The 15,112-nt window shown below is 64.5% G+C and overlaps 3 protein-coding genes across 3 annotated transcripts; all 3 read left to right on the top strand.

Annotated features, from left to right (window-relative positions):
- Nucleotides 1-203: 203 nt before the first annotated feature.
- On the top strand, nt 204-3,683 carry LSCM1_07215 (uncharacterized protein; the record flags this gene model as incomplete). The annotated part of the gene is made up of 1 exon (XM_067324598.1): nt 204-3,683. One exon carries the CDS (start codon nt 204-206, stop codon nt 3,681-3,683), a length of 3,480 nt encoding a protein of 1,159 aa, XP_067180955.1.
- A 1,895-nt stretch (nt 3,684-5,578) lies between these two features.
- LSCM1_07214 (uncharacterized protein) lies at nt 5,579-6,208 on the top strand (the record flags this gene model as incomplete). The annotated part of the gene is made up of 1 exon (XM_067324597.1): nt 5,579-6,208. The coding sequence occupies one exon, from the start codon at nt 5,579-5,581 to the stop codon at nt 6,206-6,208; it is 630 nt and encodes a 209-aa protein (XP_067180954.1).
- Nucleotides 6,209-6,997: 789 nt separating this feature from the next.
- LSCM1_07213 (uncharacterized protein) lies at nt 6,998-13,321 on the top strand (the record flags this gene model as incomplete). The annotated part of the gene is made up of 1 exon (XM_067324596.1): nt 6,998-13,321. The coding sequence occupies one exon, from the start codon at nt 6,998-7,000 to the stop codon at nt 13,319-13,321; it is 6,324 nt and encodes a 2,107-aa protein (XP_067180953.1).
- Between the last annotated feature and the right edge of the window lie 1,791 nt (nt 13,322-15,112).

Raw genomic sequence — 15,112 nt, 5'->3', positions numbered from 1 at the left:
ATCCTCCTCTTTCCCCTCCTTCCCTCTCTCTCTTTCCTGCTGTTGCCGCGTACCCTCACAGCGACATCTTTACCACTCACTTCCTGCACCGCCCCCCCTTATTAACCTCTCGGAGTGCCTCCGTCTTTGCTCAGTGGAGCACTGCAGACTCTACTTGCGTGTGCCTCTGTGTGTGTGTGTGTGGAACCTCGAGCGCGTCCACCATGAACCCGGTTGATGAGCTGAACCTGCTGCTGGGCATCGGCCCGTCCCGGCCGCAGCTGCCCATCACGCTTCGCAAATCTGGATACGTGCCAGTGCGCTCGCTGGGCAAGGGCAGCTATGGCCAAGCCCTCCTTGTCTTTCATGAGCCTCAGCAGCAGTATTTCGTGGTGAAGCACCTGAACCTGGCGAGCATGTCTTCTCGCCAGCGCCACGACGCGCACAACGAGATCAATATCCTGCAGAAGTTGCACCACCCCAACATTGTGCGGTACGTCGAGTATTACGAGGAGCACCTGCACCTGTACATTGTCATGGAGTACGCCGACGGTGGCGACGTCTATTCCCTCCTGAGTAGCGCGCAGGCGGCACGGAAGCTGGGGGGCGCTGGCTGGCACCGCGGTGGCGCTCCTGCCTCCCCCAGGCTGCAGGGGGCGCCACCGCCGTCTTCCGCCGCCACTGAGGGGCTGTTGTCAGAGCAGCAGATCGTCAGCCTCTTTGTGCAGACCACCATGGCGGTGAAGTATATGCACGACCGCCGCCTCCTCCACCGCGACATCAAGTCGTCCAATATCTTCCTCACAAAGAACCACGTCGTCAAGCTCGGCGACTTCGGCATCAGCACCGTCTTGCAGAGCACCGTGGCGATGGCGAGCACCATGTGCGGGACGCCTTGCTACTTCTCCCCTGAGCTGTGCCAGGGCCGCCCATACAACAGTAAGAGCGACATGTGGGCACTCGGCGTGCTGCTGTACGAGCTGTGTGCCGGCCATGTCCCGTTTGAATCCACAACGATGAAGGCGCTTATGCGCGACATCGTGCACAAGCAGCCGCCGCGCATCCCAGCGGTCTACTCAGAGGAGCTGTGGGAGCTGATTGTGCAGCTGCTGCAGAAGGACGCGCGGCGACGACCGGACGCGGGGCAGGTGCTCATGTCACCAGTGTTGATGAAGCATGTGCCAGACCTCATCGACCAGCTCGCCGACAACACGGCCGTTGGCGATACCCCTGCCGCGCGTGACGCCGTCGGCGCCTGCCGAGGTGAAGCATCTTGTGCTTGTGCTGCTGCTGCTGCTCCGCCGTCGCTACCGCCACGGCGAGTGCCGCAGGCTTCGCCGTCCCCCCCAAAGGCCGGTGATCGTGGTGCTGCTAGTCCAGTGCCGTCCGCCACCGCCGCTGCTGCCGCCTTACCGGCGTCGTCGTCTCCGGCGTCGCCATCAGCGGCGCGAGCCCCGGAAAAGGAGGAGCCGCCATCATCACCACCGCAAGCGCAGCGGCAGCCGGCCCCCCACGTAGGCAGTGGAGGAGGAGCTGGCGACGCCTCCATCGAGGAGCTGATCGCTCGCTTCGATATGCAGAAGCAGCACATAGCAGAGGCGAAGAGAGGCGAGTCTGAACGCCACGCGGCGTCGCAGGGGACGGCCAGCAGAGGGGGTGCACCGCACGTGCCTGGCGCCGCGGGGTCGCCACGTCTTTCGCCAGGGGCCGCTGCTGCTCTTCAGCAGCAGGGACTGCTGGCAAAGGGCACTGGCGGCGGAGGCCGTGAGGCACCGGCACAGCCCTCTGTGGCTGGTGCATCCCAGGGAGCCGCAGGTGCTGCGCGCTCGCGGGCGGCCTTCATGCCGCCTCCGCTTCCTGAGGCGCTCCGCAGCGCCGCTGTCGTCGATCAGTGCGGCGCCCGGTCACCGTCCATCACCTCGTCGCCCTCCTCTCGCCCGCGCAATGGAGCGGCTGCTGCGCCGATGCCAAGCGTTGTGAATGGCGATGCTGCGCAGGAAACCCGCAGTGGTGGTGCGGGGGAGTCGGGTGGGCGCGCCCAACCGTCCCCGGCACCTCCACAGCGGCCGCACGTCCGCGGCACGCCCAACGAGAGAGCGGCGCCGCCGTTGGCCGCTCGTATAGCAGCGCCAACAGCAGGCGAGCTGAATGCGATGCTCTCGGAGCTGTCTTCCTGGCGAGAGCGCAGTGTTCGGCGGCAGCAGCGCCAGGGCGGTCACGGCGTGGACCGAGACGGCGCCAGTGGCAGGCGCCGCGCCGCCAAAGCAGACGCCTCCACACCCTCTTCGCTACCGTCAGCGACGCCCTGCCAGCCGGGCAACCTCTCAGAGCACGTAGGCTCTCCTAAGCCTGTGGCAATGGAGGGCGCAGCATCCCGCGAACCGAAGGGCGGCGAGACCGCCTCACACGGGAAGCAGCCGCATGGGGGAGGCGGTGGTCCACAGGCAGCAAAGGTACCGGCAGCTGACGCCACAGGACCGATCGGCAGAGCACCTGCTGCCTCTCTTGGTGCGAACGTGCGCAGCAGCGACGACGACGTGGACGGTGATCGGAGCGCCACGCAGAGCTTTGTCGACGAGCTCGGCACTGCGCTTGACGTAGATGCCGTTCAGGCCGCCTCTGCCGCGGCGCATCAACAGCAGCAGCAGCGTCCGTCGCCACCACTGACTTCGGCAGAGGGGGCCGTTGACGTGTCAAAACTCTCTGGACGGGCGCCATTGTCACAGCAGTCCATGAAGAGGACCTTTCTGGGGACTCGTGACAGGCTCGATGCCCTGCAGCCCACTCTGGTGGCTGGCACGCTGTTCCGCCATACCTCTGCCGGTGTGATGCTGGCTGGGGCGATGCGCGGTACCGACGCCGCTACTGCGGTCACGGCGGCGGCGCTCGATGGTGGCATGGCGGAGACGGAGGGGGCGTCCGGCGTTCCATTTACGACCGCCTGTCTGTGCGGCCGTGCCACGACTTCGAACGGGTGTTTGTCTATGATTTACGGCTCTTTTGTGTGCTCCTGTGACGTGTGCGGCCGCTTCACCGGTGCCGCCCGCGGGGTGGAGTGGCTGCATCTGCCCGAAGTGGCGCATGGGCTGCTGGCTCTACTGTCCCCGCCCACACCATCGAAGGCACCGGGCGGGCCTTCCACCACGGCGAAGCCCAGCGCAGGTGCTGGCGCGGCTGCTGCGGTGGTTCTGCGCGCTCAGACGGGGGGTGCGCTGCTGGGATGCGACCGCCGTCAGGCGGAGGAAGAAAGGGGAGCGGGCGGCGACAGAGCCAACGGAGCTTCGCCGCTACCAGCGCGGTCTCCTGGCGTCTTTTCCCCAAGTTCGAGCACGACAAGCGGGGTACACCTGACCGATAGAGCTACAGTCGCGCTTGGCCGAGCCAACATTCGAGCCTACAGCCACTGCTCACAGGTAGAAGCGCCGCGGTCGCTGGGGGCGGAGGAAGTCCAGCACCAACCTGCACCGCATGCACCCGGGGGTAGGCTCACAGGTGGCGATGGCAGCGCGGCGGCAACAAGGCAGGCCGCTGTGTACATCATCTACACGTGCCTCACCTGCGGCGCCCTTGTCGCGATGCAGCACGAGGGCGTGGCGGGGCTCCTGCTGCCCAAGTCGTCGCTCGACGCGCAAGCCCTTGATATTCTGTCCTCGTGTGCGCAGGCGGTTGAGCTTGATGCAGCAGATTCGATCAAGGCGGGATGACCTCTCACCCCCTCCCCTCCCTTCCACCGCCACCGCCATACATGCGGGTAGGCGCACGTAAGCGAGGGGGTGGGGGGGAGGCCACTGTGGCGCGCGGCGCCTGTGGGAAAGGGGCAGGCGGGCGGGGGGCAGCAGAGAGGCGTTTTGACCGAATTCTGCCCGATGGCGCCCCGAATGCGCACGCGTGCGCTTGGTGGATCTCCGCGCGTTGTGCGTGTGCTCATCGTCTCTTCCCGAAGACATGCCCTGCTGCCTCCCCCTCCCTTCCACCACTCCGCTACCGGCGTGGCGCACGCGTGCTCTTTCCGCTTTGCGGCACCCTGCGCCCCCCATCCCGTCCTCTTCCCCACCCCCTTCTCCCCCTCTTCTCCGACCACCTGCACCCGCACACTTGCGCAGGTTGTGGGGGGTGGGAGGAGGACGGGATGGGGGCGCACTATGATGAACGCATTTTGATGCTTCGTCGCATGTATAGATGTGTGCCGCAGATTTATTCCGTTGCCTTCTTCCGAGTGATGTGTGCGCATTTCTTTAGATTTTTCCCCCGAAGACGCGGCGCTGCTGGGCGTGCGTCCAGCCCCCTCCGTCCCTCCGCTCACACAGACGGGGCGCGCCAGCGACGCCTCCCGACCCGCTCTCCAGCTTTTTTTTTCATGCCTCCCTCCCCCCTCCCTCCCCTTCCTATAAAAATGTTCCGCCACCGAGACGATGACCACGGCCCATATACACTGCAGGCGTGCGTGCGCGTTGACGTCTCCTCTCTCCTCTCTCCGTATGTGCCTCTTCTGCTTCCTGCTTCACTTGTTGCACCCCGTCCTTTCACCACTACACCGCCATCGTTTGTGCCATCACCGTATCCTCGTGGAACCTTCCTTCTTCACCCACACGCACACATACACAGACGTGTATATCTGTATTTTTTTTCTCCGTGTTGCGTTACTCGGTGTGCGTGTCTTTGCGTGCGTCTCTCTCTCGCTTTCTCCCTCTCTGCTCATCAAAATCGATGGTCGTCTCGCTTGCGTGACTTGTGAGAGGGCGCCCGCGGCCACGCGGAAGCCCTCTCCTCCCTCTTCGATCGTCGCCCTCCTCCTACTTCGCCTAAACCTTTACCACCCATGCAACGTCCCTTCCCCCTTTTCGTACTCTCTCCTCTCTCTGGGCTCTCATACACATTTGTACGCGCCTGCCGCTTTCGCTGCCGTTGGCTCGTTTTTTTTTTGTGTGCGCTGCTTCGACTGCAGTTGGGGTGAGAGGTGAGAGGGGGAGGGGGAGGAGGGAGGCTGCTGCAGCGCCTCTTCCTCCTGTATAGCGGGAGGGGGGTGTGGGGGGGGGGAAGGGAGGCGGTGATGGTGAGTGCGTGCATATGTGATTTTTTACGGACTGGTGCTGTGCCTATGCGTTCTTCCGTAACGTCTTCCGTCGCTTTCCTGTGGCTCCCCCGCTGGTCCCGCACCTTCGCCTCTTATCACGCCTGCCTCTTTCCCGGGTGTACACATCCGCATCGCCTCTGTCAGCTCAGTTATCGATGAGGATGCTCTGCTCAGCATTTCTACGGAGTGGTGTGCGTGTCAGGGGGGGGTAGCACGCCACGGAGCGCGGCCGCACCTGAGCGTGCTCTCTGCGGAGCTTCTATGCCGACCCTGCCTTTTGGCTTCCATCCTCTTACACGCAGTTGAGACGCTTGTTGCTGTCGCTGGAGGGCGCTGAGGTGAGAGAGACGCCCACACACCGGCAGAGATGTGCTCCGTGGACTCCAAACACGCTTTCCTCTCTGTTTCTCCCTATTGTCTCACCGACGCACACACGCACGAACGCGCACACACCGACTCTCACCTCCTTTGCATGCGCGCCTTTTGTGTTGGTGGCGAATGTAAAGGATCGCCAGCACAGCGCCGATGCCCTTACGAGACACTGCCGCCACCGCCGCGGCGAAGGTCAGCCGCCTCGTTTCTCCGCGCCTCCGCATCACGCAGCGGGACTTCCTCACCCGCCGTGGCAGCCGCAGGCATCAGCGGTGCTCAGCCGTGGCGGTCGACTACACACCGACATACTTTTCGGCTTACAAAGAAGACCCGTCGCAGTGCCCGCGCCTCATTGACGCCGAGGCAGTGCACGGCGATGAGCAGGGTTTCTGGTCGGCTCGCCGCGACTTCTACCGCGGAGGGGCGTCGCGGGCGTACTATCCCACATGGGACCGGCAGGCGCAGGCGCTTGTTATGCTCACCCGAGAAGTTCCTCGTATTCCACAGGAGGCTGCGTTTCGCCTCTTCACGCTGGGCTTGAAGATGCTGTTGCTGCCGCGGTTGGTCGCTAGCGTGGAGCTGATGTTACCGTCATGGGTGGCGGTGAACGCTGAGACGTTTCTGAGGGCGGGTGCAGAGGAAAAGACGGCGAAGGCGGGTGTCCAGAGCAAGGCGAGGGACGTGGCTGCGGATGCTGCTGCGACTGCTGCTGGTGCGCCGCCTGCAGCACCTTCGGAGGGTGCCGGTGACAGCGGCGGCTCTGGGCATGGGGATAAAAAATGAGCTCAACTGGAAGAGGCAATGCCCCAGCTTTGTGGGCGTTGAGGGGGTATCGGTTTCCCTCCCCCCTCCCGCAAGATGGGCTCGCGATCGTACTCCTCAGCTCTGACACCTGCGCATGCGCGAGGGGAGTGCTCGCGTGAGGCGGCGGTGCCGGTGGGGCTACCCGCATTCAGCCTCGCGCCGAAACGTTAGCGGACGTCTCTTCCTTTCACTTTCTCTCTCTCTCGCGCGCGCGCATGTGCGTTCGTGCGCCTGTGCGTGGGCGCAGGGCATCTCAGATCTGCGATGGGAGCAGCTGTGCGGTGCGGCTGTCTCTGCGTTGATGAGTGTCGGGCGGATTTCTGCGCGTGCTGGGCTGCGCTTTCAGCAACTCCATATGCAATGCGAAGCGATGCCGCAACATCAGCGGCATACTTCCCGGAGCGAAGCGGGGGAGCAGAGGGGCAGGCCTGTGGGCCTCCCTTCTTCCCTTCTTCCCTGCTCCCCCTCCCTCCCCTCAGCTATTTAATGCGCTCCGTGTGCTTCTCTTTCTCTCCTCTCTCACAATGCCACCTCCTCTCCCCTTCCTGTTGGAGGAAGGCAGCGAATTCTTTTCTGTCGTTGGGTGTGCCGCGGAACTTTAGCGCAGGCGCATATACACCAGAGAGGCAGCCCGATAGGTATACGTGGGGACGCAGAGAGTGGGGAAGAGGGGGTGGGTAGGGTGGCTTTGCGTCTGGCAGAACTTACAGGTCGTCCCTGCACGTACGCGGGCCTCCTCCCTCCCCCTCCACCCACCAACGTAATCTCATGACACATTACGTGCAGCTACTAGGCTCCGACACGCCGAACGGGTACGGTGGGTGCTGCTATTACGGCCCTCTTGATCATCCAGTGCTACATGACTCTGCCGAAGCCTCCGCAGTGGGGTCGAGTTGGCCTACAGGAGAGGTGCCACCGGTCTTAGGTAACATCTACACGGTCGATGCTGAGGATACATCACGGTCGCCTGCCAACGCAATCGCCCCCGCTCCGAGGCTCGCGCCATCCGCGCACGCAGACGTTGGCGGCACGCCCCACCAGCCCTCTCCAGGAGAGGCCGCCGAGTCTGCGGTGTCCTCATCCTCGAGCTGGTCCTCATACCTGACGGCGAAGCGACCGACATGGCCGCGAGCTGGTCCGTTCCATCGGGCGACACTTCTGCATCCACAGCCATCGGAACCACTGGTGCCATCCTCTGCGCCGAACGTCACGGCAGACGCTGGCTCGAGCGGCAACGAGGGTTACATCCTCTTCAACTGCCCAGAGGGGGCGCAGCGGTTTAGCTCGGAGGCGAACATCCGGCTGAAGAAGGTGCGAGGCTTCTTCTTCACGCGGTGGAGCTGCACAACGAGTGGCTCGTCATCGCCTCCCCCCAACAATGTCGTCAGCTCAGCGGAGGGTAAGCCGCACCGAGGAAGACCGGCGGGCCCCGTCGCGGGTCCCACAGACGCGGCGCCTGTCGGCGCGGCGTCGGCGGTGATGGGGCTGCCTGGCATGCTCTTTACCATCAACGATGCCGGCGTGAGACACGCCACGTTCTTCGGCCCCAGTGCGGCTGTGGACGGCCCAGCGCAGCCCGTCCGCATGAATATTTTCGCACCGGGCGGTGCGCGCAGCAGCGCTGGTGGCAGCGACCCTCGCGACTCTAACAGTGTGGACGCTCATGTACAGACTTGCACCTCTTCACTAGCTGGGGGCGCACGCGCGAATACGTCAACGGGACGGCCGACGGCAGCTGTGGCAGGGGTGCCGCTATCCTCGCCGCTACCATCCGTTGGTCTACGCCGCTTCTTGGCGACGCTGCGCTTCCACTACTTCCAGCACCGACCCATGACGTTCCGGCAGCTTCACGGAGTGGTGCGAAGTGCGACGGATCACACGCCAGCCTGCGGCGGCCACGATGGCACCGCTGCGAGATCGGAGGCGGCCGTGGGGAACAACCAGGTGCACTTTCTCGAGACGGTGGGCGAGCCCGCGATGCCGCGCGGCCTAACAGGGGAGGGGGCACTGGCGTCCTCACCTTACATTCACGCAACACTGCCGCTCAGCCAGCAGAGCCTGCTGGTGTGCTTTCGCGTCTCGGGTGGGTGCCGAGGTGGGGAGAGCGAGAGCGTCACAGGTGCTGCCGCGGTAAGTGACGCGATGGCCAGCCAGCCCCAGTCGACGTCGCTGTCCGCCAGAGTCGACGGAACGCGACAGCGTCATGGTCCGTGCCACGCGCACGTTGCAGTGGGCACAGAGGGAGGGAAGGACGTGGATGTGGCAGCGTCGACGGTGGCCTTCACAGCCCCAACGAGTCATGACGTTGTCTTCGGGTATGCAGTCATTGTATCACCGGGGCCCAGCTTCGACCCCGCCAGGGCGCGCGCGCTGGGTGTCCGCTCAGGCCCCAAGTACGGCCAACTTAAGCAAGGAATGTCTGTGGAGGCAGACGTGGATGCGGACATGGCGGATACGCCAGCCGTATCGCTGCCTCCCTCGCCGAATGCCACAGCTCCCTGTGCGCACGTTAGCCCCCAATCATCCGTTGCACGGCGACGCCGGGTGCACCCGCATCAGGTGATGCGTCCCACGGAGGCAACGCGACATGCGTACATCTCGCTCGTGTTGGACGGCGATCGACCAGAAGATGTACGGGAGGCCGTCACGCGGCTGTTAGGTAGCTCTGTTGATGACACTTGGGAATCGCCTGCGAGAAACTTTGCTGCCGCGTGCGAGGAGGCTGAGGCGGACGGCGAAACCTGTCGCCGCTCGGCCGTCGGTGGACACGGAGGTGGGGCGCTGCAGCGCCTTCTGCTAGAGCACTTTCCGCACCTCGCGTACTACCACGAAGGGGGCGACGGGGCGGCCGAGGAGACGGTGGCAGCACCAAATCCTTCGCAGGCGCCACGTTTGAGTCGACGACCGCGTCAGCTCGTTGTGCGGCACGCCTTTCACGTGCAACCCGCCGCTTACTTTGCTGACGTGGAGCGTCGCTGGCGTCACGACATGCTGCCTCACTCTTCTGCCGCACGCGAGGACAGGGTGAGGGCGCCGTCGAATTTGCTTCCGCCTTTACCGGTGTCGTCATGGGCAGAGTGTGAGGCCGCCACGCCCAGCATCTATGCTGCCTACAACGCGTACGTCTTTGCCGATGTAGCCGTCGAGCGCCATCCGCTCCATCATCATCAGCGCGTCTGCGGGACAGGGCATCACGGCGAGGAGGGTGCAGTGGAGGAGAGGGTCGAGTCGGGTGGTGGCGCGACCATGACCGCAAAGACATCTGCGCCGCGGCGACAGGACTGTTGTAGCTCTCTGCCAGCGGTCCAGCTTTCGCTGGCCCCGTCGCTATCCTTCACTCTTCACGACATGTTCGACGGCGCTGATGAGGACGCGCGGGCGGGTGAGGATGGGGAGCGCGATGGCGGCTCTGTGGAGGTGGGGGAGGCGCGCCAAAGTCCTCCGACGACAAGACGGCCACAACGCACATGGCATCTGTTCACCAGTTACGTACAGCAGCATTACACGGCCTTCCCTACGGCTCTCGTCCACCGCTATCATCTCAGCCACCTCGCACCGTCGCTCTTCCCTATTTTGGGGGCAACGGCCGTGCCGCAAAGAGTCTGTGATGTTGGTGAGGTCGCTGAGGGTTGCGCAGCCGGTGGTGGCGCAGGAGGAGAGGCTGCTGTCTCGGTGGAGGCTTCCGGCAGCAGTGGCGCGGCGCGCACGCAGCGCACGAGCCCGAGCGCGCAGGACTGGAATAGCACCTCTGCTGATGACAGCGTGGGGTACTGGCCCTACTCGCTGAAGCTGCGGTGCATCCCGGAGGCGGCGCTGCAGCTGCCTCACCAAGGTCGAGGTCTGAAGCGGAAGACGGACCACGCGCAGCAGGGAGCAGCGACGGCGTTGTCGGCATCGGCAACCGCCAAGGCTTCTTCAGTTCACGGTACGGTGGCGGCGGAGGCTGCGTCCCCGTCTCCCCTGTCGACATTCCGCAAGCGAGCGCGTCAGACGAGCCTGAGCTATGATACTGCGACAGTGCCAGCCTGTTCTGGTGCCTGCTCCTCGGCAGCCGCAGCCGCAGCAAGTTCAAGGGCGCGGCCACCGGCAGCTTGCACTCAGCCTCCTTCGGCACCGTCGCGCCACCTTGCCGTCATGGAGGGTGCTACGTCGCTGCTGCCGTACCCCACACCGGCCTCTGCGCTGGCCCTTCTGTCCGCAGCATTTCTGCGCTCACTTGAGACGAGCTCGGCTGTGGCTGCTGCAACAGCGGCTGGAGAAGCACCGGCGACAACCTTGACGCCGGCTGTGGGCCGCGTGGACACGCACGACAGCTTCGCAGCCTCGCCAGAGCATGTGGGTATGCGCAGCACTGGCCTTGCAGGCATCGGCGGTGGCGCAGTGGGGTTCCTGGGGACCGGCTCTGCTGTCCCCAGCAAGTACCGCAACGTGAGCGGCACCTTTCTGGAGCTGCACCTTCCCGCTTACTGCTTCCCTAGAGAGGACGGCCCTGCCCAGCCACTGCCTCACGAGGATGCTGGCGTTGATGCCCCGGTAGCTGCCGCAGTGGTGTCAGAGGATACGCCGTCGGCGCCACGTGGCAGGCCCCCCGCGGGCGAGGCTGCAGGCGCGCGGCGTGACGGTGACGTCTCCTTCGGTTCGCGCTCGACGGACTTCGTCGGGCGCTCTCGCGACTCCGCCACCACCGACGCGGGCGGCTCACAGACGACGGGGTCGCCGCCTTCATCGTGGCGACCGCCGGCAACATGTACGCAGCGACTTCGACGTGGGGTGGTCATTCTGGACTTTGGGGAGGGTAGCGCCGGGCAGCTCGCCTCCCTCTGCGGGCGAGTCCGTAGCGGCGGCGCATGCCTCCAGCGCCAGCCTCGCTGCCACGTGCCGAAGTCGCCGCTGTGTGGCACATGTGGCAGCCATCCGGAGAGCAGCCGGGACCGGCGCGAAGATGCCAATGACCACGGCGAAGACACCGAGAGCAGCACGTCCTCTGCTCATCCGTCCTGTGCGGCGGCCTTCACAGAGCCCGGAGATGCTGCCGACGCGCGTCTTGCGCAGTTTGTGCTCGATATTGTGCTCGTCTTCATTTCGCACGCCCACGCCGATCACCACCTCGGCCTCATGTCCCTCCTCACGCTGCGCCATCAATACCTTCAACGTGGCTCATGCGCGGTGCCACCGGCGCGAAAGCTGCTTATCGTGTGTCCGGCAGAGGTCTACGCGTTCATGATGGATGCTTGGGGCGGCACGGCACCCTACACGACGTGGCTTCAGGAGGAGTGCGTCTTTGAGTTGATGCCCCCGCCGGCCAGCGTGCTTCGCAAGGGGGGGCTGCTGTCGACTGCATCCGCGGAAGAAGAGGGCAGCGTTGTATCCGACGGGTGCCAAGGGAGGTGCCGAGCCTCGACTGCCGCGCCTAACAACAGTCGTCATGACTGTGCGGACGGCGCAGAGCGCGATAACCACGCTCTCGGCGATGACGATGTGGGCTTTCCTCGTGCTACATCATTCACGCATCGATGTGGTCATCATCGTACTGCTCCTCGCGTCTGCAGCAGCCAGCCAGAGGAGCAACATGTTGTACCGATGCCACTGCTGCAGGCGCACCTGACTGCGTGGAACCGGGCGATCGCAACCGGCATTCAGCATCAGCTGCGGCATCCCTCGTCAGACACGCCCCTGCTATCTTCCTCTGAACCGCCCGCAAACGCCTCTCTCGCCGCCGCGCGCTGCGTCGACGGTGACGGCGCTGCGGTTTCTGCAACAGCGGTGACGGCGGCGCTGGCGAGGGACGACGTCTGGTGGGATGCGGAGGTGGTCACCGTGGACCACCCCGCCAATGCGCACGCGCTGCTGTTACGTTTTCCTTTCTGCTCGTCAACCAAAACGGTTCAGGGGGAGGCGGCGGGGGGTGCCGAAGGGCGCGCTGCCAAGCGCGACGCAGCGGAGGCTGCGACTGGGCAGCTGTACGGTGCAGAGCCCCTCTCGTGCATCCCGGACAGCTCTCGTGTGCTGCTTTTCTCAGGCGACACACGCCCCTCGTCCTTCTTGGTGGAACGCAGTTGGAACTTTGCCGCGCGGGCGCGGCGTCGGCCACCGAGGTGCGGGAACCCTACCGAACTCGTTGCTCAGGGTGGGCTCCTGATGGATGGAGCGGGCGTGGGCAGCACGGCAGGGGGGGCGGTGGGCGCGACGCTCGTGAAGGATGTCTGCGGCAGTGGCAGCGCTGGCAGGGCTCCAGCGGCGGCGGCGGTAGCGCGATCGCCTGCCCCGCAGCCGTCGTCGCCGTCCTCTTCCTCGTCCTCGTCGTCGCCACCGGTATTCGTCCTCGTGCATGAGGCGACATTCGGCCCCGGGTTCGAGGAGGAGGCCGCTCGCAAGAAGCACTCGACTCTTCCCGAGGCACTCCGCATCGGCGCCGCGGTGCGGGCTGAGTTTGTCGTGCTGAATCACTTCTCTCAGCGCTACCCAAAGCTGCCAGGCTTGACGAAGGAGCAGCTGGGCGGACGGTCCACCGCACTCGTCTGTCAGCGCCGCACGCGAGCCACCGCGGCAGTGGTGGCGGATGGTGAGGGCGCAGTGGACCCTCTCGACCTCCCCGGCGGCGGCGTGGCGAGCAAAGGTTCGCCAGGGCCAAGGTGCCCCAGCGAACAAGAGAGGCTGACCGGGAACGCTGCATCAGCGGCTCCGCGGGAGGATGGCAACGGCAGCAAGGGCAAGGGCGATGCAGAGCTGGCGGGCCCGCCGCTTCCGCCGCCACCCGCGGACGCGCACCAGTCGGCGGAGTCGCCGTACGCCAACGTCTCCTTCGCGTTTGATCTGATGATCGTCTCTTTCGCTGATATGCAGCGCGGCCTCGTGTCACGCCTCACCCCAACGCTCGTCCGACTGCTGGAGGAGTACGACTCGTGGGGGGTCGGCACGACACGGCGGATGCGCGGCGGCGTCGGCGTTGGTGGTGGTGGTGCTGGTCGCTGCCCGCAGAAGCAGTTGCGGCAGAAGCCTTCCGCCGCCCTGCCGGCGCCGGCTACCAGGGGGCCGGCGTTCACCGATGGCGAGGAAAGCGAAGGCCGACTCACATCGAGTCGACTTGGATAATGCTGGCAGGAAATGAAGAACAACATCGGGAGTGGGGGGGATGACAGCGGCAAGGGTGAGGTGGCGCCACTTGTGCCTCATGCGAGCGCACTGAGGACATGGCCACGAAGTGTTTCCTGCCCCCCCTCCTTCCCTCTCCACGATGCACGAATAATGGGGGCTCGCCTGGCGGGGCGAGGGGGCACTTGTGGCGCGTTGTTATGGCCCGTAACGCATAACGGAAATCCTAAAGCACCTACGGCGAATGTCGAAGGCGAGTCAGCGGGGCAGAGGAATGGAAGAGCGATGTCGTCTCCTTCCCTCTGCCCCTCCCCCCTCCTCGCCCTCCGCGCTATGCCTCGGCGCTTGCGGGCGTGGGGTGGTGGGGCGGGTGGGTGGTCGCTGGGGGTGGCTGGTCGGGGCGTCCCTCCATCGCGCGGGCCGCGTGCGCCTGTCCCGTGCCTGCGCATATGCGATGTGCGCCCTCTTCTCTTCTCACCAGTCGCTTTCTGTGCGGAATACATGCGTGCTCATCGGTCGCCACTGCTTTACCCTCCCCTTCTTGATGCTCCCCTCCTCCTCCCGCTCACGCCTTCCCCCCCTGCCACCAACGCATCGACACACATATCTGACCGCTATTCACTGCGCTCTCGCGCATCCGCGCCCTCAGTGAAGAGCCGTTGGAAGAGCTTCCGCACTGAAGAGGGTAGGGCAACGAAGCGAGCGACAGAAGGGTTAATACGGCAAGTCAGAGGGACATCGCACACGCGCACTCCCCATTCTTTGAGGTCTCTCACGCTTGTGTGTGCGTTGCTCGCTCTCTGCAGAGTTTTTTTTTATACCAAAGTCGATCCTTTCCCCCCCTCCCCTCCTCTCCTCTCCTTTCTTGTCCCCGAAGTATCCACGAACGCATCAACACAGAGAAAAAAAAGGCAGAGGAGGAGGCGGAGGGCGACGTGGAGCCGCCCTCCGTCATTTGCTCACGCACCCGCACTTCCACTCTCACCCCCGGCTGATACCCAACACTCACCCACATCCGCGCCTACGGTACACACAGAGATACATAAAATTTTTACGCACATAGAAGCGAAGCAAAAGGAATTGACACTCGCACATAGACCGACATAGAGGCTCTCCCTCCTCCCCCTAACTTACTCAGTCACCGTCCCGCTCTCGCCCTCGTGCGCGTGCGGCTGATCTAGCGACGCTGGCGGAGTCTTGGCCTCGTTGTCGTTCCCTCCTCCCCTCTGGTCCTTTCCACTCTCTCTTCTTTGGCGTCTATCCGCACGCGCGCATCACGGCCACGCCCTCCCGTTTCGCGTCCACGGCACGCACGACAGAAATACGCAGATACCGTCACAGGCACGCTACACAGTCGCCATCGTCATTGACCAGCTCCAGCACATCAGCGTGGCTGAATGGTGGTGCGCCCTGTGAGAGTAAAAGCGGTGGTGCCACACTTCCATTGAGGGGCCCCTGCAAAGTACGCGGCTGCCGTAGCTGTGGCCGCGTCTTTCGCCGACAACAGGCCGCACAGACGGGCCCGAGTATCTGACGCAAATCTTTGCAGTGCACACGTGGGCTGAAGCGTCGATCTTTCGGCAGCTCAGCGCCTGCGAGCAGGCCTCCTCGTGTCTGAGCCCGTCGGTCCCGCTCGCTCGCGCGCACGCGCTCTCTTTCTTTTTTTTTTGCTTCCTGCCACCGCCGCCTGTGCGCGCTGCGTCATCACTGGAGACGCACGTATCTGCGCCAGCGGAAGGGAAGAAGAGATAGCAACATCTATATATATATATCTATACGAAGGAGGGAGAA

Source organism: Leishmania martiniquensis, chromosome 8, assembly GCF_017916325.1.
Source record: "Leishmania martiniquensis isolate LSCM1 chromosome 8, whole genome shotgun sequence".
Lineage (NCBI taxonomy): Eukaryota > Euglenozoa > Kinetoplastea > Trypanosomatida > Trypanosomatidae > Leishmania > Leishmania martiniquensis.
The sequence above is the reverse complement of the archived record's forward strand: the minus strand, read 5'-3'. Positions and strand labels throughout refer to the sequence as shown.